A 25487-nucleotide genomic window follows, 5' to 3' on the forward strand; every position below is an offset into this window, starting at 1 on the left:
TACCTCCTAGCTATTGTCTTCAGCAGATGCCGCTGGCCATGGATGTACTCGCCAACTAATCCGCAGGTATGAGGCTCCAGGGAACAGCATGTGCTGTCTTCTGCCTGGGTGGCACTAAAAAAAAAGAGACGTGATTACAGTGGGGGCCACAGGTGACATGAAAGAGTAACTGCACAAGGAAAGGTTCAGGATATGATAAGAGGAGAGTTCGATCTATTTTGCACAGAACTTTGTATCTGGGAGCCCTGTGATTGTGTATCGTGGAAGGTTTGCTGTGGTATGGCAGTGTAAGCGGTGTAGTAGTGTAAGACAGTCTGAAGGAAACCAAGTTTCCACCATTCATCAAACAGCTTGGATTTTAGTTTGGTTGTTCTTGTTGTTTTCATTGTAGGAATTCATAATACTCCTTCCTGTAATTTTCAGCTGTTATTTTCTTTTTCCTTTCTGAGGGAGAATTAGATCATATGGTTTCAATCTAAGATTTAAATCACTCTAACATAAATTTGGGCTGTCTGATTATTAAGCAGAAGAAAAAAGATATGCAAGAGTTCTTGCCCACCGTGCACAGAGTGTTGCAGCTTCTTTCTCAGACCGTCCTGAAGGTAGACAATAAGCCTAGCAACACCGAGAACCAAACTGGATCCCACTGGTTTAGTTTCCATGCTGACAACCAAAACCATACAGTTATACCTATCCAACAGATTTCAAGGGAAAAAAAAAGTCTTCCTAGTATAGTACATGCTTTGAGAAATTTTTTCTCAGGACAGGTGTGGAAGGACACAGCCTTGTAACAAACATTTCTGCACAGTGAGTACAGCTCCCCTATTCATTCAGAGGAGGTCTTGAAATCTTTGGATTATGATAGCAAATACAACTTTACCAAAGCTTTAGAGCCAGTACCGTTCTTCCCATACCTGTGTCACAACCTCAGCTGCAACTGATTATCTAGGTGCATTGGCCTCAGTAATGATCCAGTACATCTATGGCATTGCCGTGACCACAGCATGAGGAAGGGCCGTTTTCTGTCCCTGGCTCTCAGCGCTGGCAAGTGCGGATTCACTGCTGAAGGCTACCTTCTCAGTAAGCAGACGGGATTCACATGAAGTTATGGTTGTTGTCTGCCTGAAGAGAAGATAGCAAAGACTTTCTCTGCTTTCTCTTGTTGTCCCAGCACATTTAGTACCAAGGGTTGGCAGCTAAGAGGCATCAAACTGGATTTTCTCCTGCTCTGAACCTTCTCAATGGTACTGAAGCTAATGGGCTGGAGCAGGTAGAATTGATCTTGCAGATACAATCTTTGTAATGGAGAGGGTGACTGAGAAGCAGTAAGTTGACTTTTTAAGCTAGCGGCTAGAGAACAGCATCAAAGCTTTTTACTTTTAGCTGAGCATGTTTAGTACAGCATGGCAGACAGGCCAGGGAAGAGCCCGTGTTCATTAATCAGAGAAGGACAGCACTTAAATAATGGCCTCTCACACAGAAAAAAATAGTGTTTAACAGCTTCTGCAGTAATTTTTGTGCCACAGATTAGTGTTTTTGCAGAGAAAAGGGACAGAGAGCTGAGCAAGCTGTTCATTGGTCTTCCTGTTTCAGCATAAATATGTTCTCACATTCAGCTGCACTTGGCAAACCAAGTCGTATTTAGCCTGTAGCTAGAAATGTTTATAATTTGCTCCTGAAAACAGCCCTGAGCATGTCATTGCACAGGAAAGAGTTCAGCTGGTGCCAGCTGAAGTATGGGAAGTGTGCAATTCTCTTGTAAGGAGTTTGCAGATTCAGGTACATTTTGTATTAAAATACCCACCACTTGGTTCAGACTGGCCCATGTGACAGGCTGAGCTGCTTTGCAATTTATTTTTACACATGCTTGGGGTCAAATCATCTCTGTAAAGGAAGATTTAATGACAAGTACTGACAGAGACCTGTCTTGCTCCTCCAGCTATTTTACGATGAAATTTCAACCAGCATCTCCACGGCAGACAAACTCACTGGTCAGCCCAATTTAGTATAATCAATATTTCTATTAGGTTTACATTAAAACCACTTGGGATTTCAAAAGAACTGGAGGATTTGGACTGGCACTTGAATACCCTGGCTAGCAAGCATTGTCCCATAATGGCATCCCCTAAAGCCACTGGTGCAACCAAGTCAGCAGTTAAGAGTTCTTTGCTTCAGGAATTGTGCCAGGTGAGGAGTACAGAAATAGTTTTCTGAATAAAAGAGGTCAAGCCCAAGAAATTCACCAGAGAAACATTTACCTGTAGCTGGGCTTGCAGCAGAAACTAACCAGAAAACCTGCTTTGAAGACCTGACCATCTTAATGCCTGGGAGGAGGCAGGAGCATGCAGGCATAGTCATCTGTCTGCACTAAGCCATGGCCGTGGGCTCTTTAGCTCTAGTTACGGCCAATAATTTTGTAGGCATCACAGAAGAGGGATGGGGAGAAAAAAGTTGTAATTCCAGCAAACCTGTGAAATTCTCCAGCCAACTACATTTAGAAGCATCTTTAACTTAAATCTCTGAGCCTTTAAGGTGGTACCCCATCCCTCTTCTACCAGGAGATAGATAACATGTTCTTACTAAAAATGAGGGCTGGGATGGAAACTTCCAGCCTCTCAGGACACGTGCCATTGAAACTCAGATTTGAAGTTCAAACCCATCTTGAGTTAAAAGGATAATGACCAGCACATGCCTTAAAACAACTTGTCCTGGGCTCTATCTTTTGTCTCAAACAGTGAGCAGCATTTTTTGCAACTTTAACAGGTGTCAGATTATGACATAACAGATTATGATGGCAGCTTTCCATTTCAAATGGTTAATTTTAATTGAAGAGATCAATCTCTACAGAAATTTCTTCTTTCCAGGTGCTGCAGATAGTAATGATTAGAATTATTAAAATATTAGACTGCAGCTTTTCTGTAACAGCAAAAAAAATATATATATATATATATACATATATATATATGGAGTATCAGAAGATAATGCCAAGGTGGCTGGGTGTTAGAGGCTTTTCCTGACATGCAGAATTCATATTCCTAGCCAGGTCTTCATTTAAATTAGGTAGAGAAATTGAAATTCTATTTTATTTGAAGAAGAACTTGTAGGCCTGAAAGCATGAAAGCTTCTTCTCCCTCTACCTACCCTAATAAAGACATTGCTTCTACCCAGAGCCCTTGTCTTGCATTGTCTAGCCAAGTAGATAATTCTGAAAAGCCATCCAGACCATGACTGCTTTTACTGTTCATGACAGGAGTTTGTGGCCTGAAAGAAACACTCACCCAGGGTGATATACCTGAATGTTTCCATTTTCTTTGATACTATTCTTACCTCGTGAAATCATTTATTCTCACCTATTTTTCCATTTACAGCTTAATATGGCACAGGTTTACATTGTTTGACTTATTATCAGTGTGCAGGATTTTCACTCTGTTCTGGGCAGACATTTTAATTTCTATCAGCTGTCATACCCTGGGAAAGATAATTAAGCACTTTTCATTTTCCATTTAAAATGGTACACAAAAGCTGGACATTAAAACCAGAGAGATTTCCAAATCAGAACATACGAGTAGCTTCAAACTTTCCTTTGGCAGAGAGCCAACAGCAAGGTTCAGCAGAAGTTCACCATTTCCCATTGTGTAAGGCTATTTGTTTAACATTTCTTTTGTCTGAAGTGGCCTTGTCAAATGAAATCTCCACATAATTTTCATTTGGCCCTTCACTCACATCTGAGCTGTCACTCCCACAGCAGCAGTTTGACTTTGGGCTTAACAAGAATGTAAGCATAAGTAGATACAGTTTTTAAAAATTTACATAACTTTTCAGCTAAATCGTAAAGTCAACTTTCAAAAACAAAGGACCAGGCAGCCTCAGAATCTTATGGCGTAAAAACCCAAAGACATTTCCAAGGACCAGGATTCAACAGCTTGGCTCACTTCACGTTTTTAGGCAGGCTAGCCCAAGTATCGCAGCCAAACTCAAATCTCTGTAATTATATTTTGACTAGATAAAAAAAAGAGCCTCACATTGTTTTGAGTGAGGAACATATCCTTCTTAACATCCTGTTCTGTGCTGTGTAGCAATGCAGCTTGTCACCTTCCCCTCCTTCAGCATGAAGCCATCCATGCGTTGTAGGAACACAACATCTGCAATGCCCTACAGGGTCCCTCTGACACGGTGCTTTCTCATGAACATAGTTCACGTTTGCTCTATGTACGTGATACAATGACATTCATTTAACAAATTAATGTCATCTCCTGGCAGGTGTATGTTTCAGAGTTTAACTTGGGGCTGAAATCTGAGCTGCTGTTACTGTTTCAGTGCTGTGCCATGGTTGTACACACAACTACCAAGATCAGGGTTTTCAGCTAGGGCATGTACCTGTCTGTGTAACCACTGACCTAGCTAACGTTGAACCAGTATAACAGTATTTTCTCTCTCTTTTTTTTTAAGACTATAATAAAAATAATATGGAAAGAGATCTTGCTGAAACCTTTTAAAGTGTTATCAGTGGATATGGAATGGGCTCGATGGCTGCACCCAGAGAGCAGTGGTCAGTGGTTCTATGTACAGGTGGAGGCCGGTGACGAGCGGTGTCCCTCAGGGGTCTGTCTTGGAACTGGTGCTTTTCAATGTCTTCATCAGTGACATAGACGATGGGATTGAGTGCACCCTCAGCAAGTTTGCAGATGACACCAAGCTGAGTGGTACGGTTGATACCAAACAAAGAAGAGATGCCATCCAAAGGGATGTGGGCAGGCTGGAGAAGTGGGCCCATGTGAACCTAATGAAGTTCAACAAGTCCAAGTGCAAGGTGCTGCACCTGGGTCAGGGCAATCCCAGACAGGAACACAGGCTGTGGGGAGAACTCACTGACAGCAGCCCTGCAGGGAAGGACTTGGGGGTTCTGGTGGATGAAAAGCTCAACATGAGCCTGCAAGGGCAACTGCATCCTGGGCTGCACCAACAGAGGTGTGACCAGCAGGTCGAGGGAGGTGACTGTCCCCCTCTGCTCTGCCCTTGTGAGGCCCCACCTGGAGTCCTGCATCCAGGTCTGGGGCCCCCAGCACAAGAAGGATGTGGGGCTGTTAGAGTGGGTCCAGAGGAGGGCCACAAAGATGATCAGAGGCTGGAGCACCTCTCCTATGAAGAAACGCTAAGAGAGCTGGGGACGTTCAGCCTGGAGAAGAGAAGGCTCTGGGGTGACTTCATTGAGGCCTTTCAGTTCTTACAGGAGTCTTACAAAAAAGATGGAGAAGGACTCCTTGCTTAGGTAGATAATGATAGAACAAGGGGGAATGGTCTTAAACTAAAAGAGGATAGATTTAGACTAGACATTAGGAGGAAATTCTTCACTGTAAGGGTAGTGAAGCACTCGAACAGGTTGCCAAGAAAAGTTGTGGATGCCCCATCCCTGGAGGTGTTCAAGGCCAGGCTGGATGGGGCCTTGGCCAAACTGATCTGGTGGGTGGGATCTATAGTAGGGGGGTTGCAGTTGGACGATCTTTAAGGTCCTTTCCAACCTGATCCATTCTATGATTCTGTGATTATATTAATAGGTAACATCAATAAACATTGTACAGAACAATCTCTACTAGTATTTGATATAGAAATGAAAAAAACAAATCCAAAACATGATTGCTGGTACAGAATCACGCAGGTTGGAAGGGAACTCCAGAGGTCTCCAACCTCCTGCTCAAGGCTGGTCCATCTCTTTGGGCAATCTATGACAGTATTTCTCCATCATCATGGCAGAAAATTCTTTTCTTCTATTGAATTGCAATTATCGGAAAGTCTTATACAATCAAAAGGAAAAAAAGTTCAGTCCCAGCTAGTTCAAGAAGGCACACACATTTCTGGCATGGTTTTTTCAGCTCTCAAAATTTCTCCTTCCTCCTTAGCATTTTTGAGCTGCAAATAAAATTACATTTCTCACCAATCTACTCAATTGTCTATATACTGCATTTGTGTTCTAGAAGCTGCCAAGGCCACATCACATTTTAATTCCCTGATGGCCTTGCTCAAAGGCCTGCTGTCACTGTATGGAAGTCCAGTATACTTAAAAAATTAATTACAGAAAATTACACAGTTACTGAAGACTTCCAGACAGCTTCTTTGGATTCATTACTAAAGAGTTAAATGGCTGCAGCAATAGCAGCTGCAATCAGCAGAGTTGTCTTTTTAAGGGTCTGCAACACAGCACACTGCAAAGATCACTGCCCTCCTAGGGATGCATTGCCCCCTGGCCCCAAGAAGTCACTGCTACTTCCCTTTTGCTGATCTCCTGTGGAAGCAGGGAGGAAATGAGTTCAGCTAATGCCCTTGCTAACCAGGAACAACAGAGCATACTCCTTATGTGATGGCGTATTTCATAATTTGCATATCTTTAATTCGGAGATGCATGTCTCATTATTAATAGGACTGGGACTCTGGCTGGTGCAACATGCCAACAGCTAGCACTGTACTGCAAAACCGCATGCGAAAGGGAGCCTCAGCTCAGCCTGATACTCCTGGCAAAAATCTCTTTGATTTTTTCGGTTGCATTCACCAGACTAGCCCTCACTGCTGACACGCAGCACTGCAGCAACATCTTCCTGATGCTTCATCTAATCTACTGCACTTTTCCTTTGCTGTCTGAGATACAACAATACTAATACATTACACATGAAATGTCAGCTGAGAGATGGGCTGTCCCCGGAAGGAGAGCCATTTGAACTGATAAAAGATGAATGACTTGATGTGATCAGAAGAATTAACAATACTAAATATGTCTCTGTGAGGCTTTTGACAAGCTCCTGACTGTCACATATGTTTGACTAGCTGCTCTTTGCCACAATATTGTGTTTTTTGATATCCTTGGATGATACAATACAATGCAAGGTACTTGTATGTTTGCCTTACATTGGGGATGCTTCAGCTTTTCCCTCTCTTCATCATTGACTGATACATACCTAACCACAGAGTATTAATCAGAAAATTTATATCCACAATTAGAAAGATTTCTCCACTAACAAAATCAAATGCTCCTGAAAAGTTGCTCTATGATGTCAAAGAGTTGCTGCTTACCATCTCATGAGAACCTGTAGCTCTGCAGCAGGAGACATCTAGAAGTTTGTAAATTAATAGGTATTAACAATTTTAGAATTAATTCAGAAAAAAACTATTATGAGATTAAAAAATATTTTTTTTCAATTACTCAAGACATTGTAAGAGAGTTTTGCCTAATCCCTTCCCCACACCAAACCTCAGCAGCCACGTTCCAAAAAGCTGTGGTGGCATGGCAATAAGGAGGATTCAGATTTCAGAAAGAATGTGGAAATGTTATTGAAAATGGTGGAGTTTAGTCTTCAGTTTTCCAATCAGGAAAACAAAAATTAGGAAAAATGCAAAGACCTATCTTTGACATAGCACATTTTTAATTTAACAGTGAAAATAATGAAATCATTTTCAGCCCAATGGAAGGAAATGCAGCTATTTGCACGGTATACTCATTTAGGCTCCCTCTGTGTTAACATGCACCACAAGCTGCAACTATTTTAATGGTTTTTAGCTACTGCATTCTTATATGTCATTGAAAACATCTGGCTTTCTATGAAACAAATTTGTGTTCTAATGAGGTATTTGTCTGGAGTATCTGTTCCTTTACACATTATCAGATAGGAAGTTTGAAAATGAAACAATGGAATACACACAAGCCAGAATTCTTTTCTGGGTATCAAGATTTATAAATGTCACCTCATTTGCCCCAAAGCAGTTTACTCTTTTACAGCTTTAGAACTGGAAGAACTGAATATGTGCATTATGAATTTATTTAACGTCCTTCTGCTTTGACCTTCACCACACTTTCTTCCCAGAACTGATTTTCTTGTTTATGGCTGGTTCTATTTTCACTTGACTTCCTACTAGGTCATAACTTTATGTGTATTTTTGCTCTCAGAAAGCAAAAAATCCCACCTGTGGTTACCAGGAGGTGCGGGCACCCCTGCACACTTCTCAGCCAGCCAGCCAGCCAGCCTTACCTCCCCTGGGCACAGAGAGAGCTCAAAGCACAGTCGCTTCTCAGATCGCCTACAAAATGGTTGGAAATTTAGTCATTGTACTGCTCTCTCCATGATCAGAGTTTTCAGTTATCTATGAAACCTCACACAAACTGTCCCTGTTATGTATTTGCTGCATGTCGCCAGAGCAGTCTGCAACCCCTTCTTCCTTATTTGTACACTACCTGAACTCACCCTCTCAGCTGCATTAGATGCACTTTCAGTGCTATCTCCTTTGATGTCTAGTGTGTTGTTTTGCTCTTCTAAAATATCACTTCCCATATCACCTCTCCATTATACCCAATAAAAGGTCAAGCTACTAGTTGCATTTTCTCTTCTAGCCCCAGATGATTCTTCTATTCGTAACATGCTTCAGAAAGTAAAATTACAGAAAAAGGGCATTTTTACTCACCTACTTACTCCTGCAAATTGCCACAGCATTTGGTTAAAAAGCTATAGCTGACAGGTATGTTTGCAACCCGCCTCACCACATTTGCAAGGACTACTCCAGGCTGTTGTGAGAGAAACTCTTGGTCTCACGTAGAAGCACAGTGTACCAATAGTAAGGGCTGAGTATAGAATCCACAGGACTTTTTATTTTAAAACCTAGTTAATTCCCAGTTAGCAAGCTGCTTTTCAGCTGCCTTCAGCCCTTACCCCATTCCTGGATATATGCTTTCTTCTAAAACCTCCTCCTCCTCTGTGCTCACTGACTTCTCCATTCTCATGTCTCACTCCTGTGGGACTGTCCCAAGTCTGTACTCACCTGAAGAGCATAACTCCAGTCCCACGTCCCTTTCTGGAGAGCCTGGTGTCATAGCTTTGTTCTTGATGCAAAGCACCTGTCTTCCTTGGGGATGTTTGTCATGCTGCCTGGTTTCATGCATCCAACTTTGGTGCCTAAGGAGACATTAAAAAAGGAGAGGGAGAAGTCTTCACCAGAGAGCACAACTCAGATGGACTGAACCAGGCTTGAACGAGTCTCCAGTGACTCTAAGTAGAGCCAAGGTGAGTCAGCTTTCTAATGTGCACATTTAAATTGGGCAGTAACTGCCTGCACTGTCACTCTAATGAATTTCCATCACCTGTCCAGCACTCATTCCAAGTTTGCCATTTGGCTTTGATACAAACCTCAGTGTGATGATGTGGGAATTACAGCTCATCTCCACGTAGGGAAGTACAGAACTTCATCATGCTCGAGATGAATGCAACTGCTTGGTTGTTGTAAACCAACATCATGGTACTGCTAACAACTTCTTAGGACAAAAATGACATTATGGACTTTTACTTTGTGTTGTCTGAGGAACTAAAGGAACTAAACTGTATTAAAACATTTAGTTTTGGTGACAGCCTTGTAATTAACCCAAAATGTAGTTTAGCGAGGAACTGCAACAAATACACACTGACATTTACAATATCATTCAAGACCTTTTTGCATGCTGAAGCAATAAAGCTAATTCAACGTGCATTTATTTTTCTGAAGCGATTCTTTCTTTAGCTCTCAAAATATTTATGACTGCCAGTCCTTCTTTCCTTTTTTTTTTTTTTTTTATATCTATGCAGATCATCAGTTTCTCCCTGAAACTAGCTGAAGCTAGCTTGGGTATTTGCCAGCTTCAAAGCATCAAGTTCGCTATATATCAGACTGCTTTGAAGGATGCCTTTCATTTAAAATATTCTGTCCTTTAACACTACATTTAACCTACATTTTATTGGACTAGCTACATGAAGGGTCTTTATTTCTAAAAGTTTATTTCACCTCCCATTGGCATCAAGAGGAAATTTTATGGCAGGGCTGAGGTAAATTAACTGACTCTTAAAGGGGAGGGTTATTTTTGTTAATAAAATCAGTAAATGTCTCTGTCAGAAAGTTATGAATACCAGAAAGGACAGTTGTTTCATGTCAAGTAGAAATAGTGTGTTACACGTATTTATTTAGATAGCACATTTCAATCCACATTCTGGGCAGTGGTCATCAGAGATGTCAGGGCACAAACAAGGCACTGAGAGTGCTCAGGAAATGGTCTGGCTTGCACAGAAAAGGTACAGCTTCATGAAGATGAGGGAAGCAAGCAATTCTCCTCTACACTTTTAGCAGAAGATAAAGAACAGCAGCAAACTGCTGCACCAAGACCTGCACTCTGGACTAAAACACATAGAAATACAAGTTCCAAAACCACAAGTGGCTACCTTATGCACAAAAATAACCTAGCTTAGATCTAATGCAAGGTTGACAAGGAAGTTCTTTAAGTCAAGCAACCTTCCCTGCACGACATGACCTGAAAATGAGTAAGAAATACTTTCCAAACACAGAATCGCTGAGTTCCCTTTTCCATATGACTATTACACTTCCCTTCTTCTTTGCTCTGGGATTCAGGCAAAGAGCAGAAAAGATGCTGTGTAACTACATCTCTTCTCACAATCTGTAGCCCACATAGAAATAGGAGCTATCCGAAACGTCCCAAGGAAAAACATACTGGTTCAAATTTCACTTGGCTTTACTCATTCCTATTGAGCCATTGTACTTTTGGGTACTTATCTGCACCAATGTACTGTAGCTCAACCAGTGGCAGAAAAGGAAGACACGGGTAACTTCCTTGGATACTGGAAGATAAATGCCTGGAGATTTACTCATACAGTGCAATATTTCTTTACCAAGTGTACCATGAAACCCCAGTCCCAGTTAGATAACAGTTGCTCAGTTAAGTTGCTGCTAACAGGGAATTTTCTTCCTTTCACTAAGACACACTTTGTTCTTGGTTTTACACATAGTTTTCCCACTAGCAGCACCAACAAGTGTATCCCCTGAAAAACTGAGAGTAAGCATCAAGTGATGCAGAGGTACATGTGTGTTTTGGTGGCTGAATAGAAGGTTTGGAGCTAAGAAGTTAAATCATCATCTTGGGACTTATTTGCTACTCTCAACACGTGAAAAACTATCTTAGATGAATTACAGACTTGACCCAGTATAGATTAACTTTACTAAATTCATAGGAATAGTCTAATTCCTTTTGCAGCTCTGACCACCTAAACCTCTGCTATAACATCACTATGCAAAACACTGAATAATAAGAACTCTTAGGAGCATGCTGGGAGGACTATTTAGCCATCACTTTTAGAGATAAAAAATATTAAATCATGCACGGTATTACAAGAAATAGCAATAGTTTAAGCAGAGTAGTAACTTCGAGTACAGCAATGATGGAAAACAGCAATGGTTACTAGCTAGAAATTGAGATTTTTCAGTAGCAAAGCAACTACTACTTTCCAGTGACCCTGTCTTGCAACCTCTGCCGTGAACAGAACTATTGATCCAAGAGAGGTTGTTTTGCTCTGAGGTTTGAATTCAGATTCCCTGTAAGCAGGCAGCTCTCCTCCAAGTGTGCTGCCCAGCAGTGCACTCAAGCCAAGCAGAGATGACCTTGTAACACACAGTCTATTTTCTCACAGATATGTCCCAGCCCAGCCCAGGTACTGGTTACCCTCTTGGCCGCATATGGGCTGATAACTTCCTGTGAGTCATTTCAGCAAATACAGTTCCTCTCTCTCTTGCATTCATCCAGAGTTCTGGGAAGCTTTCACTTGCCTTCTGATTTTTTTTTATCATCTGCAACTGAGTCATCTTCCATGTTTTCTGCAGTCTGGATTAATTCCTTCTTTGGCATATGGGATTTCCCCTCCCACTCTTCTTCCACAAACTCTTTGAGCAAGTCATCTTGCTTCCCTGCCTTAGATTTTCCACCTCTAACACAGGAATCAGTACACCTCCCTTCCTCAAAGCTCTTTTAAGAAAAAATCCACTTCTATCGGCAAGATACTGTGATGACTACCGCAGAAACTATGTAAGCAGTATGACCCGTAGTGTGCTTTCACAGGAGTGTCAATGAATGAATAAATGTGCTTCTCTTTTCAGCTAACCACATCTTTGGAACAGAAAATTGTAGTCACAGCAAGCAGATGCTGTCAAACAAATAGGAGCTGTTCTACAGACAGGGCTGGTGTGGAAGGTAAGGGGCAAAAACTGGGGTTTCTCACATGGAGTTAAGGATTTAAAGGTGGAGCAGAAGGAGGAAGAGAAGGTGCTTAATGGACAAAGGACAGGCAAGCTGGTTTCTGGAACAGAGACAACCATGATGAAGAGTAAAGGTTGGAGGCACTTCCAGCACCTAATTCAGGAATCAGCCTGAGGTTTTAGCAGGCAGCCCTACTGACTGCTCTTCCTCTGCAGCCCTGGTCTCGCTACAGTGACAGAAAACACAGTCTCCGAAGAAAAACTGCAGCAGTATATACAGTGCTGAGGTTAATGAAAACATCATCCAACTTTCCACTCGGCGCTGGAACTGTGCCAATACTGACCAAATCGCTGATGTTGTTAAATAGACTCCCTTTCATTTGAAATGCCAACAAGTAAATACTAGTGCTACCTCTAATGAGACTTTGAGAATGCACATACCAAAATAAAAATGTTCATTACCCCTACATACTGCTTAGATTGTACAAAGCGTTTGGGGATGATGTACTACTACAGCTCAGACAGACTAGACTCAATGATACGAAAGCTAAAAGCAGAAACAGCTTGCAGTCTACGCTGGACACTGGTGTGTGAGTTGAAAATGATACCTAAATATTCTGTATTCAGGCTTCTTCTGTATTTTTTTCAGCTCAGAGTTAAGGTCTAACAAGCTCCCCACACATCACAAGCGTGCGAGCATACTGCAGAGCTCTCAGGACAGCCTTTTCTGAGAAACCTCACAGGACCAAAAGACACCTGAACGCTCAGCTTCCAGAGATGCTTTAATTTATTTTCACAGTCACACAAAACCAAGGAGGATCCAACCCTGCCCACTTTATGCTCATTCTTTGCAACAAGTGTGGACTCCTTCCTTGGATAGTAAATAAAATACTTGTAGTCTATAAATCTTGGGAAATAGCTGTCTCTTTCAGCATCAGATCTACTTTCCTGGCTTGCTCCAGGGCAGATTGGGTAACAGTCTCCGACTCATCTCTCAGCCCAGAAGGTTTATGCATTTATAGAGCATCCTGGAAAAAGATTTTGTAATTTATCTGCTGCCGGAGAGGATATAGAGCGCTTCTCCTACAACAGAAATAATATTCTGCATATATTGTTAAGAGAGTCCTTTGTAATACTGCTTTGTAGTACACAGTGGGGTTTTTTTGTTTGTTGGTTTGGTTTGGTTTGGTTTGGTTTGGTTTGCTTCACTTACATCTGGTATGTTTTATGGGCTTTGGACCACTCACATTTCTGAATCATTTGCATTATTCTTAATACCATCGTGACTGAGATGAGAGTTTGGCTTTTATACTGCAGTTTACTAGCAGGACATGCATGTTGAAACAACTCGTAATGCTAGGGATTTGTATCTTCAAATGCTGTTCAAATACAGCATAATAAAACTTTGCACTGCTCAGATGAGGAACCAAGAAGTATTCTTTCTCTTTCAATCAGGACTGAGAAACTGAGGCACTAAAGTTGATGCCGTGCACAACCAAGGCCAGCGCAGAGCTCAGGCTGGGTTCCCAGCTCTCCACCCAAAGCTGATTCTCATCTAACTGCCCTGATCATGCCAAGCGAAGAGAAGGCTCCTTGTTCTTCGCAAACAGTCACAATCAAAGAAGCCCTAATCCTCTTTTGACCCTTAGGACCTTGGTGCATGGCAGGGGAGGGGGTATTCCCACTCTGTATCGAAGTTACCAGGCTAGATTGCTCTTCATCCAACACCGCGGAGTTTGGCCGAGAGGGAACCTCCTCCAGCACTTCTTCAATTGTACAGGTAAACATCTAACAGGCTCATGTATGGCATTCAGGCTCCCTTCTGGTCACAAGATAACAAGAATAGATAACACTTAATATAGTAAAATGGGTAAGATTAATGGAGGTAGCTGTTTTCTGGAAGGAACACAGATGGTGGCTATGAAACTAAAATGAATATTCCTGTTCCCCAATTACCGTGATGTACATCGAGACATTTAGGAGCCTGATTTGGTCCTCACTGAAACAGAAAAAAGAAAAACACTCATTTTATATTATGATCCTCTCCTTGATAACTAGGATTTGCTCAGTTTCTTGTTTACTGTTTTTTTGTTCACTTAATTGTTCCACCTCCAGATAGAGGTGTCCGCTGAAGAGAGTACAAATTGGTCAGTCTTTTCCCTCCACCTTCATCACATTAAATGAGCTAATAAAATATCTAGTCCTGCTCATCCAGATACCTCAAAGCCTGCTGTGGAGCAGGTCAACATAATTATGTATATTTGAAGACAGAGCAACAAGAAGAAGGAACTGAGATGACATCCGTACAGATCACACAGCAACACAAACAAGAGGTGAACAAGGCCTGCTACTGAAGTATGCCTTCAGACACACTGCTTTCAGTCAATGATCAAGCTTCAGATTTAATCAGATTTTTCAGACCTTTCAAAGATTATCTAGGGAAAAGAGTTACGGAGATGTACAGGGACAAGATGAAAAGTACTGAACAAAACTGATGCCGCAATTTTTGTTAATTTTTGAAATGTTTTTCTAGGCTGACACAGAGTCTCTTCTCTTCATGACACAAATTCCTTTAAGACATCAGACCACTCACTTTCAAGTTTCAAGCAGTAGACAATTAGGAGGAAACCACATCTACAGCTAATCCACTTGAGTTCAGCGGGGTAAAACTTCCTGGCTGATCTGATAATGAAAAGTACAGCCCCCTTTTTGGTCAATGGTAGAAGTCACAGGTAACACAGAGGTTTGGGTTTGCTCCATACCTTTTAGCTACCAATAGCAGCTCATGGGAGGGAGAACACAGTCCCCCTGTAACTGAGGGAGGAAATAACATTTTCTATTTCTTTATCGTTGCAGTGCAAAGTGAGGAAATTGCACATGACCATTGCAAAGACAATGAAAAGCGAGGTTTTAAAACTGGATGGAGAGCTCTACTTCTGAATACTAACAGACACTTGTTTAAGTACCTTTAAAGATCTATCTATCTTTAAAACTGTCGAAATCAAACTTTCCTTTAGCTTTGCACCTGGAACTCTGAGTCACATTGAACTTCAGAGACTGGCAGGTATTCCCTTCTGCCCCTCCTCACCCTTCTCAGAAGAGCACATATACACACACAGACACGTACACAAAACAAAAAGCAAACCAAGTAACAGATGTTTGCAACATGTCAGGCACAGTATGTCATAAAAAAAATTACACTGCTATGATGCTTGGAGGTAAGTTAATATTTAGTTTGGCTTATAGTTTCTTCAGGAGCAGAACCCACCTTAGGGGAGATTGCTACTTCTTTTTGGAAGCCTGGATCACCCCATCCTACAAACAGCAGGCTGCAGATCTTGGAGCTGATGTAGAAAGGCTGCAGCTTTCCCTTCCTTTCCTTTATCATGGGGGGTAAGACCTTCATCTCCTGCCTCCTGCTCAGAAAAGGATGCATTATCTCTATATTTAGCTCGATCAACTGGGTGGGTATTAATACCACATACTTCACACAGTAATGTGCCTGACTTCTGCCTCTGCTGTGGCTTCACAAACTATAGAAGCTGCTAGTGAACCTCAGCTAGTTTTGCAAAACTGTAACAACGTCCACCAACATCTGTTTGTAGAAGAAATTCTCTTTTTTTTCCCCTCAGGTCAGATTGCCTTCCAGCCCCAAGGCCAACAGTGACAGACTTTCTTGTGGCCTCACATTGGGATGTGTAAAATTTTTTAGCTGAACATTGAATCAGAATTTCTATATCCAATCCAGTCCCCATTGTTTGGACATTAGCTCAAAATGATGGAGAGACCAGTTTTTCGTTCTGGTTAAACATGAGTAAATAACAGCCAAACTGTGTCACATCTTAACACAGTTCAATGGAAACACTAATTCTGATTTGGCCTCAAACCAAACTCAACTTATCTAGAGTGAACTCTGTAGCAATTTTCTATTTTTAATCACCACAATTTTCTATTTTGACTTTGTTGCAGATTTTTTTGAAGTGTAGTCTCAGATACCTGCCTTTTAATTCCCCCCTTTTCCTACCATAATCAATTAAAGCAGAACTAGGTACAGAACGTGCTGATTAATGGGACTCCAAGAATAAATCAAGTCCTTTATGTCACTTCTTACAACCCTGCAAACATGACATATACAAAGCATTATTTCTACTAAGCTGTATGATTAATTGGTTCTGTTAGGAAGTACGCTAATACCTCTCTGTTCCACAACAGATACCGTGTAAAGTCGGCAATAACCCACTGCTCCAATTCCTCTCCCTGCCTCGAAGCTACAAAGATCACTAAGAAAAGACTGCTGGCAACACTCTCCCTGTCTTTTTTTGGAAAGAACATCCTTCTTTCTACCGACTGTTTTTCTTCTTTCTCCAAGAGAGAAACTTTTGGGCAGCCTAGGGAGCAAACAAGTGTGTTTTGATAAAGAACTGAAAGCACTTCTTCTTCGAGTAATTACTGCTGAAGGGGTAGCATTTCCACGTATCTCTGCGTTGAACATATTCCTCCTCTGGAGCAGGAAAAACAAACAAACTCTAACAAAGCAGGCAAGCAAAAACGGCAAAACAGTTTACTTGTCTATTTAGAGAAAGCTGCCTAAAATTACAATGGAATGATTGCCTTAATAAAAATTATAGAATTGATCCCTGAGGATGGGATTCACCTCATTCAGGTGAGACATCACAAGTTAGATGCCCGTGTTCAAGCTAGCTACCTGAACACAATGCAAGCCTCCATGAGGTCATTCACTTCATCTCAAGATACTCACCCAAGAAAGTCAGACAAATCAGCCTTTGGAGGTCTTTATTTCTGTCCCTTACTATTTCTCTCCATTGGCTACAAAAGGAGCCATGGATGACTAGCTGTAACATGGACATCTAACTTTGAAATGCCTAAGATGAGGGAGACAAATACTACACTATAGTTCCCTATCGTAACTTATATGTAAAAACTATAATCAAAACACAATTGTGATTAACCATATATCCTTATAAGTTGTGAAATTCAAAGTAATAGTTCCCTTATTGATTATAATACATACATTCCATCAGTTTAATATTTTCTGTAAAGGTGCATAGTAACAATCATTCCAAAATAGCTCAGTGTTTTGGACCAAGTTACAATTTCTAAGGGAATCATAACTTTGCCTTGATTTGAATTCAATTAAATTCTCTGCCATAATAGCTGCATAATGGCATAGAATATTTTTTCTTTATTTCCTCGGCTTGGAAATTAAAAAAGAATAACATGCAATGTTGCACAATGAAATAGACCTTCTCTCCCATATGGACAGCACTATTCTAAAGTCAGTATAGTTTCCTTTTGGTACAAAAATTAAACAGACAAATCCATTTATATATTTCCTTATAATATCCATTTATATATTTCTTTACAACACCCACTTTCAGTGCATAAAAAGGAGGAACTCATGCTAGCTCTTAAAACATGTCCTATTAGCCACAGCTGGTAGCTTTTCTTCCCCAAGTCTGTGTTCTGTAGGCTACTCACTGACTCATTGTTTGTCCCTGCTTTTCCATCTGTGTAAGAGATGTTGGAACCTGAGACTCTGATCTAATAAAAGTTGTGTACATGTTCAACTTTGCACATGGTGCACAGTTCCTTACTGAAATGCTAATAAATGTCTGGGGTAATACACAAATGATAACTTCACCCATCTTGGCTTTTACTGTATGAAGCAATTTTTCATCTGGTTAAAAACATGGAATTTTATTTTATTTTTTGTCTAGCACATTAAAATACATGAAAAATCCTCTAATTCTACACTATTATTATAACCACTAGTTTTTGCTTTATGTTCTTGCTAAGATTATCTTTATGGGCCCTGAAAGATTGATTTGCGTAAAACTTAACAATGCGTATCTCCTAAAATAGCGGTCTCAATATTCAACATCAACAGTTAAAAGATCTTATCATAACAAGTAAACTGCTACTGTTGTATTACAGTTGTCCCACCAAGGAATCATTACATAGCAACTCTTATCTCCCATCATACCAACCCAACTATTTTCCAAATACTCAGACAGGAAACTCAAAATAAAGTACCCTGTATGAAGGATGGCTTCCAAATAACCCTTCTCATTTAAGCCACAGTCTTGGGAGCCTCCTCCATGACATTTGCCACAATAGCACGTCTGAATGCGACCTACAGTCTGTATGAGCAGGCAGTGCAGATCCCAAAGTACTTCTGGACGGGGTCTCCTTGTGGGACAATCTCTCTTTTTCTAACTAATGGGGTCTGATTTCTAATGCAGACAAAACTGTGTACATTCCTGATGGAGAGGGGAGGAGTGGGAGTGGATGTGTGCCTTGCAAAAACCTGTGCCAGAAGGAGAACTCACTGGTGAGCAGAGTGTCCCTCAGTGCTCCCAACAGGAGAGTGCCACCTTTCCAGATCGGGAGATGGAGCTGCTCACCTAAGTGCTATTTAAGAATTTAGTGTCAAAATGAGCTATGTTAGCTTAGGAGGAATAAACAGAAGACATGCTAGCCTGTCAAAGCAGAAGTGAGAAGCAAGTGTAGACTAGAAGAAAATGTTCTCCACTTTTGGTGCTAACTCAGGAACTAGCATTACTCAGCATGAGCTTTGGATCCAGTTCTGCACAATAAAATCAAATGGCTTTTCTGCTGGTGTCTTAAGCAGGAGCACAGCATCCAGTCCTCGGTTGTCACTAAATTCCTGTATCTTCAGATCATGTACTACCTTGTTAGAGGATTATCTTATTGCAGTATAAGCACACAGCCTATAACTCCCATCCCAGGGTGAAACACATTTTAGGCTAACAATCTCAATGTATTAACTTCAGCTGTATCCGTGCTGTGCCAACAAAGTTGAACAACTGAACACTACAGTTCTTGCTTGCTTTTTCCTCTCTGCCTTCACCTGCAACTAACAAACAGCTTTCCTAATTCATTAATCTGGAATCAGGACCTCGGAATTGGATGCTCTGACACTGACCTTTATTTTCATTTATACAGCATCCAAAATGTTCATGGCTTATCTGAGAACTTATCTACCTATTTTGTCTTGTCTTATCTTGCCTAATTGCAAGGCCAGGTATAAACAGAATAATTTAATCTGAAGAGTAAAGAAACAAACATTGCACATAAAACTGTGATCAGTAAAGCTTTTCTGAAAATTCCCAGGAGTACCTATAGGTACCTCCTACAGCTGGGCTTGCTTTCGGTCCCAAGTTTTTAATGCAGGCCCTATTCTGTGATGACAAAAACGTAGACAAGAAACTTCAGGAGTATTACTCAGCTTTAAGTAATGCAGATTAATCTTTGACTCTTTTTAAATATTTCCGTTGCCATCCTGCCCTCCGAACAGGTGTACTACCCAGTGAGGTGAATAAGAGCAATCCACATTTCCAAGGGCATTATTTACTCTAAAATAATTATTTATTTGTTAAAATGCATTCTCTAATACGCTGAGAATTTGCAATCCATTTTTTTCTTTATTGCAGATTAACACTATTTCCATTTTAATGACAGTGAATGCAATGAGCAGGGCCAGATTGTGCAAAACAAACATGCACTAATTTGTAATCATTTAAATATGTAAAGCTAGACTTTGATGTTAATGCACCATTAAAAAGAAGCCGGGGAGTTCACGCGTCTGTTCCTGCATGGCTTGTCAAACAGCAGAACAGCTCAAAGAGCAGCTCCTTGATTTACAACATCAAACCCACTTCAGCAAGTTTGCCATCTTGTACAAATTTTTGTAAGTGACATCTGTAAATTTTACAGGGCATGGAAAATCCATGAAAGGAGACTAAATCTAGATAGCCTGTGCATTTCTGTCCTCTCTTCCTTATCAAGCAGCACCAGCAATCTCATCCAAGTGAGCCTGGCTCTGATTCTCCTCCTGTCCTTAGGGACAGAGGAATGGCTTAATCATCCTGGCTGTCAGAATCCTTTCACGGTAATTGTATTTTCCAACCTTAAAGATTATGTTTACAAAGACCTTTGAATATCAGCATGTTTAGGTAATAGTGCCATGTTTTGCAACTATTATTCTTAAAGGGAAAATGAATGTGCTGTGGTTGAGGTTTACATTAGCATCTCCCAGGCAGGTTCTAGACACCTATCGGTTAGAACCTTTAAGACCAACAACAACTTACACACATTTTAGTTTTCCTCTCAACTATCATTAATTAGGAAAATTGTGTAGCAATTTCACCTATTTATCTGTAAGCTGGGCCATGACTTCTCTAATTTTTCCTATTTCTGAAATACAGAGCTTCATTAAAGTATCAGGAAATACTGACATTTCGATGCCAAATACTTTTTTTTTCTATAAATGGGCTAACTCAGTGTTTCTAAACCACCGTTTTAATTACCCTCTTGCCTTTTCCAACACTCCCTTTTACATTTTATATCTTTGAGGCTTGTTCAGCACATATACCAGCTGCAACACTTAAATCTCCCTACATACTTAGTGACAGTGTACTGAAAATGCTCGTTTGTGAATGTAAGCATGCTATAATGTGAGTATGAGCATAAGAAAACAGGCACATAATCCTGCCACAACTGCATCCACACTGGAGGTAATATATAGCAGCCAGGGTAAAAACCATACTCCACTAAAGCAGATTTATCAGAATAGAAAAAACATGTCGATCAAGCCAACAAATAATCTATCATAGTGTAAAATTTCAATCTGAGACACAAATTCACCAATTTGTGCACAACTTTAAAGCCTGCTGACTTTGTTGGAAATTAAATTGCACACATCCCTGTCTGCTCCAGCTAGTTCATTGCTGTGTCAGGGTCAATATGAACAAACCTCCCACTTACGTCAGACGTAGCCTCACTTGGTAACAGCTTCCCGATTACAATCCTATTGATTTCAGTGGCACACAAGCTATTGTCTTAGAGAAGAAAGGGTTCTAAAATCTAGCACGGGAGAATTTAGCCCGGAGTTGGAGCTTCTTTCAAAAGAAGACTATCAGTTGCAGTCTGGAGCTATCGACTCTCTTGATATTCATTTCTACCCTCGTTCCTCTCCTTTCAAAGATTTTTGAGTGTCTTGCAAGTTTTTTTTTTCTTTTTCTTACATTAATCCTCTAACCAGAAAAGGCTGGAAAGAGTTTTTGTCATTGCAAATTTTATCTCTGGCTACTCTTTAAGTCCCTGGATACCGCACTCGAAGTCAATTCATTCCCACAGCACCAGGAGCACTGAATCGAGAAAGCTGGTTTCTTTTTCTTTCAAGATGAAAGCTGTTGTCTTCTTGCAGAAACAACCCCCTGCCCTGCCCTTGGTTTTGATATTAAAATCATAATTTGTTCTCAGGGTAATGAGCTAATAATCGGGTTCAGGCACCGCTAGGCAGGGGCAGAGAATCAGGTTCAGCTGACACTTGGTACTAAATACGTTCTGGAGATCAGAAATTGTTTACACTACTTATCATCTTCCAGCTTCTAAAAACAACTGCCCAGTATGCTGTGTCAAAAAATGAGTAAATCAAGCATGAGAAAATAGGGAAATAAGTATTTTCTTCTTTTAGAAGTAACATTGACTACACTACAGTAGTATACAGAGTTGATCAACAAATTTGTGCATGGGGAAGTAGATATACATGTAAGTAATTCTATTATGAACGTTAACTAGCAGCATGCATCACAAGGAAAACATCAGAGAGGTTTGTTCATGGAAGCTAAACAAAATATGTTTGCTTTATGCTGCTCTTTTTTGGTCATTTTTATTGGAAGCACAGTTACAGCAGCATAGCAATCATGTATTTTTCACTGTGAAAGCTCCATGTGTCTTAGGATACACTATCAGGCACTCTATAGCAAACAGGGTAAAAAGCTAAGTTGGCCAACTTCAAACTTGTCAACCTAGAGTTGAAAATATTCCCTCTTCTGGAATCTCTTGATGTTGCTTATGTCCACCTTTCTGGTAGTAATTTCCAATTCGGAGAAAAATAATTAGATTGCTAGAAAGAGGAAGGTAGCAGTGACTGCAAATGGGATCTTGCCAATGATTTGGCAAACAAACTGTTATTTATCTTAACATTTTCATAATGGTGAAGGAGAAATGTCCTTAGATATAAACATCTCTGCCTGGTTTACTGGAAGATACTAAAACTGTAAATGATAAGAAAAAGTATGCTTACTAAAGTCTTTCTAGTTCACATGGTAGCACTTCTTGGCAGAAACAACCTGAAAAAGCTATATAAGCCTCACCCCAGCCTCCATTTTTTCAGTCGACAGTCATTTTCATGAAAAACTATGCCTCCATACCCACAGACTGCTTCTGTGAATACAAAAAAAAAAGTTTTGCCTGTGAAATTTTGAGCACATGCTGCAAAAAAGCTAAAAAGGATTGAATTTTGGGGAAAAAAATTCACAATAAGGTAGAGAACCGCTGTGGTGTCCCATTGCTGAGTGGGAGAAGGACACCAAAGGCAGAGGAGTCTCTGCTTCTGCATCTCTTACCCTATGTAGATGTCTGGTGTATTCTCACCCCAACACACTGAGACTCCTGCCCTGAGATGCTCTGGGTGCTGGGACGTTCTCCAGAGCATGCCAAGAAGTCCATCCACAGAGATTTCTTCTCTGTCACAAGACTTTTAGGTCAAGGAGTGAGAATGAAACAAATCCCTGCCCTTGTGCTCACAGGCACCCTTTCAAAGTATTGAACTGCTCACACAAACACTGCACATAAAATCAGAGAGCATGTAACGACAGCTTGACCTGATAAAGTCCTATCGCTGCATGACTGCCATCCCTGGTGTGCAAACAAGATTTCAGTGAAGTAATTAAAAAGCAGAGAGTAGATAATAACTGTAATTTTATTTGTAACAGTCAATGGAACAGGACAAACTGGCTAGCGGGAAAATTTTTAAAGGATTTTCAAAATGACTATAAAAATGACACAAGTACTTTACATTACCCTGTCTGATTACTTGTGTTTGACACAAAGCATTAGAAAGGGGGCATTTTTAATACTAACTTACTACTGTTAAATGGGCTCTTATGAGGCTCTTCACTTTAATTAACGATATGTTCCTATTTTAAACATCTTCAGAATCTTAAGTGTGATGCATCTGTTTCAAAATTACAATATAGCCAAGACAGAGAAGACAATGAGTCTGTGCAGCATTCGTATGCCTTCGGGTTAGGGTACTTCTGCAAACAAACCTGTACTCTTATGCAATGTAAATAATACCCATCACCAGATGATTTATCTGTGAGATCTTTGGAGGCAGGAAGCTATGCAGAAATGTCTCAAAGCCATAGTGTGAAGTAGAGAAAGTGTAATGAGATATTTAGCTAATGTTATCGATAATCCTACAAAACAAGGAGGAAAGAATGGCGGGGATACAGTTGCAGAAGGGAATGGTGTTTAAACTTAATGCCAAAAGGACCCGAGCTTAAAGGGGTGGGGAAAGGATTTCCAGGGTTCAGCCTTACTGATAAATCTTTGCCCGGTCCAGCCCAATTGCCTTCATTTAAGCAGAAACGGGGACGTATTTCTGTATATTTACATGGCCCCGGTGTGTCCTTACCCAACATCAGGGTGACAGAGACGGCCACCAGGCCTCCAGCCCCCCGTCCCTGCCAGGGCAGAAGGTGAGGCCAGGTCACTGCCGGTTCAGCACTTCTGTAACGAGAGCCCACGCACAAATTCTCATTAATTTTAAAAGCACGAAGCGCTGAGCCCAGCCCGTGCAGCAAACCGCCCCTGCGTGAGTCAGGGCCCTGTCCGACCCTACTCAGCACATTTAGGCATTGCTGCTTTACTGGGAGCTTACCAGAGAAACTGGGAGGACAGGTTACGCTAGCGCATCTGCCTTTCTCATCCCATTAGAGTTTGGGCAACTCCGAGTCAGGGATTTTCGCCGAAGCGCGACAAACTGATACTTTGGATTCGGGAGGATGTGAGGCGCTGCAGGAGGAGACGCGGCCGCGCAAGGCCTTGCACCCTGCCATCCCTCTGCCCTGAAATTTCGGCGGGCCTGGTGGCGGCCAGCCATTGCCGAGGTGCGGGTCGCTGCCTTCGCCTCCGCCAGAGCTCGCAGCGCAGGAAGGTGCCGGTAAGAGGCTGCCGCCAGCACCGCGCCTCGCCCCGAGCCGCCACCCGCAACGCGCGCCTCGGGGGGGGCAGGCGGCGGGGCCGGGCAGGAAGGAGCCGCTGCCCCGGCTCCTCGGAGGAGCCTCGAGGGCGACCGTGAACGGCCGGAGCAGGACAGGCCGCCCCCCGAGCCCGGCGTCACCCGGGGGGGCCGGGGTTCGGCCCCAGCGGCGGGAGGAGCGGGCGGGCGGCTCCTCCTCGGCTCCGTCCGCCCCCCGCTCCGCTCCGCACCGCCCCGGCCCCGCCTCGGCCCGCCCCGGCTGCCCGGAGAGGCCGCTCCGCGCCCGGCTGCCGCCGCCTTCGCGCTCGCACGCTTCGCCGGAGCCGCCCGCTTCGCCCCGCGCCTCCCCGTCCCTTCTCCAGCCCGCGGCCGGCGCCCGCTGACGGCTCTCGGCGGCGGGGGAGCCGCTGCGGGGCGGCGGCGGTGCCTGAGGTGAGCGCCCCCGGGGCGGCCGCGGGAGGGGGGCGCCGCTTCCCCGGCGGAGGCCCGGGCCTGGGCTGCCGGGAGCGGGGCCCAGCGTCGCCCCCCGGGGCGGGAGCCGGGCCGTGCAGCCTCGGATTGCCTCGTTCCGCCGGGGGCCGACCGCCGAGGCTCTGCGGGCGAGCCTTTATTCACGGCCGGGCTTTGTGCGGGCAGCGGCGCCGGGCACGGAGCGGGGCCGGGGCCCTCCCCTCAGCCGCAGGGCTTCCCGGCGGGGGGAGCAGCGCGTTTTTCGTGTCAAAAAAAAAAAAAGAAAAAAAAAAAAAAAGCAACGCCACGTTCTCTTTGAAGGGGCTAGCGCCGGGCGGCCGAAGCCGGGCGGCACGCCCGCCGCTGCCCGGTAGGTGTCAGGCTGGCGGTGCGGCTGAGCCCGAGGGAGGCGACTCCCCGCTCGCCCCCCGCTCGCCCCTGCTCGCCCCGGTCCTGCCCTGCCCGGCGCGGCGCTGCCCTGCCGGCCCCCAGTGCTCCTGGGGCGGCCGGGGCCGTCGGGGGCCGCGGGGCAGGGCAGGGCAGGGCCGCCCGCTGGCCGACGCCCGGCGGGGTGAGTGGGGGAGCCTGGCGGTGAGGCCTGCGGGGAGCCGGCCGCGACCCTCGGGCGGGTTTTGTTCGTGCTGCCTCTTCGTTCCTCGGGGGCTGGTGGGAGGTGAGGTGCCCGAACGCGCTCCTTGCCCTCTTTGCTTTCCCTTTCGCCAGACCTTTTCCGTCCACATGCCCCGTTCGCTTGGATCCTGATGCAAGGATCCTGGCCCCAGCCTGCTGGGAGTGATCCGTGCGGTTCGGTTTTGCTTTCTGAACTTGCTAACCAGCAGGTTTCTGAGCATCTGCCACATATAGGGGCCGGAGGTGTTTGCCCTTCAGTACAAGCTGA

The 25487-nt window shown here is 43.0% G+C and overlaps 3 protein-coding genes across 7 annotated transcripts in view; 2 read left to right on the forward strand and 1 right to left on the reverse strand.

Annotated features, from left to right (window-relative positions):
- The window catches only part of LOC308199001 (uncharacterized protein), a 128410-nt gene extending 104455 nt beyond the window's left edge, over positions 1 to 23955 (reverse strand). For all 4 annotated transcript variants that reach the window (XR_013954318.1, XR_013954319.1, XR_013954320.1 and 1 more), the window contains exons 1-4: positions 23819 to 23955; positions 23573 to 23667; positions 8800 to 8933; positions 4 to 114 (exon numbers count right to left, since the gene is read on the reverse strand). The gene's annotated coding sequence lies outside the window, so the exon portion shown is untranslated. The remainder of the gene's footprint in view (positions 1 to 3; positions 115 to 8799; positions 8934 to 23572; positions 23668 to 23818) is intronic.
- On the forward strand, positions 3 to 23703 carry LOC308199004 (uncharacterized protein). Its single transcript, XM_080602366.1, has 4 exons — positions 3 to 66; positions 11947 to 12040; positions 13695 to 13825; positions 16258 to 23703. Exons 1-4 carry the CDS (start codon positions 43 to 45, stop codon positions 16327 to 16329), a joined length of 321 nt encoding a protein of 106 aa, XP_080458492.1. The 5' UTR covers positions 3 to 42; the 3' UTR covers positions 16330 to 23703.
- A 4-nt stretch (positions 23956 to 23959) lies between the features above and the next one.
- The window catches only part of LOC308199002 (uncharacterized protein C1orf21), a 106364-nt gene continuing 104836 nt past the window's right edge, over positions 23960 to 25487 (forward strand). The window contains exon 1 of one of the 2 annotated variants that reach the window (XM_080602364.1): positions 23960 to 24100. The gene's annotated coding sequence lies outside the window, so the exon portion shown is untranslated. Of the gene's footprint in view, positions 24101 to 24345; positions 24572 to 25487 lie in introns of those variants that run through there. The other variant, XM_080602363.1, reaches the window with a different exon arrangement.

This window comes from Anser brachyrhynchus (genome assembly GCF_964034855.1).
Source record: "Anser brachyrhynchus genome assembly, chromosome: 8".
In the NCBI taxonomy this organism is placed as follows: domain Eukaryota; kingdom Metazoa; phylum Chordata; class Aves; order Anseriformes; family Anatidae; genus Anser; species Anser brachyrhynchus.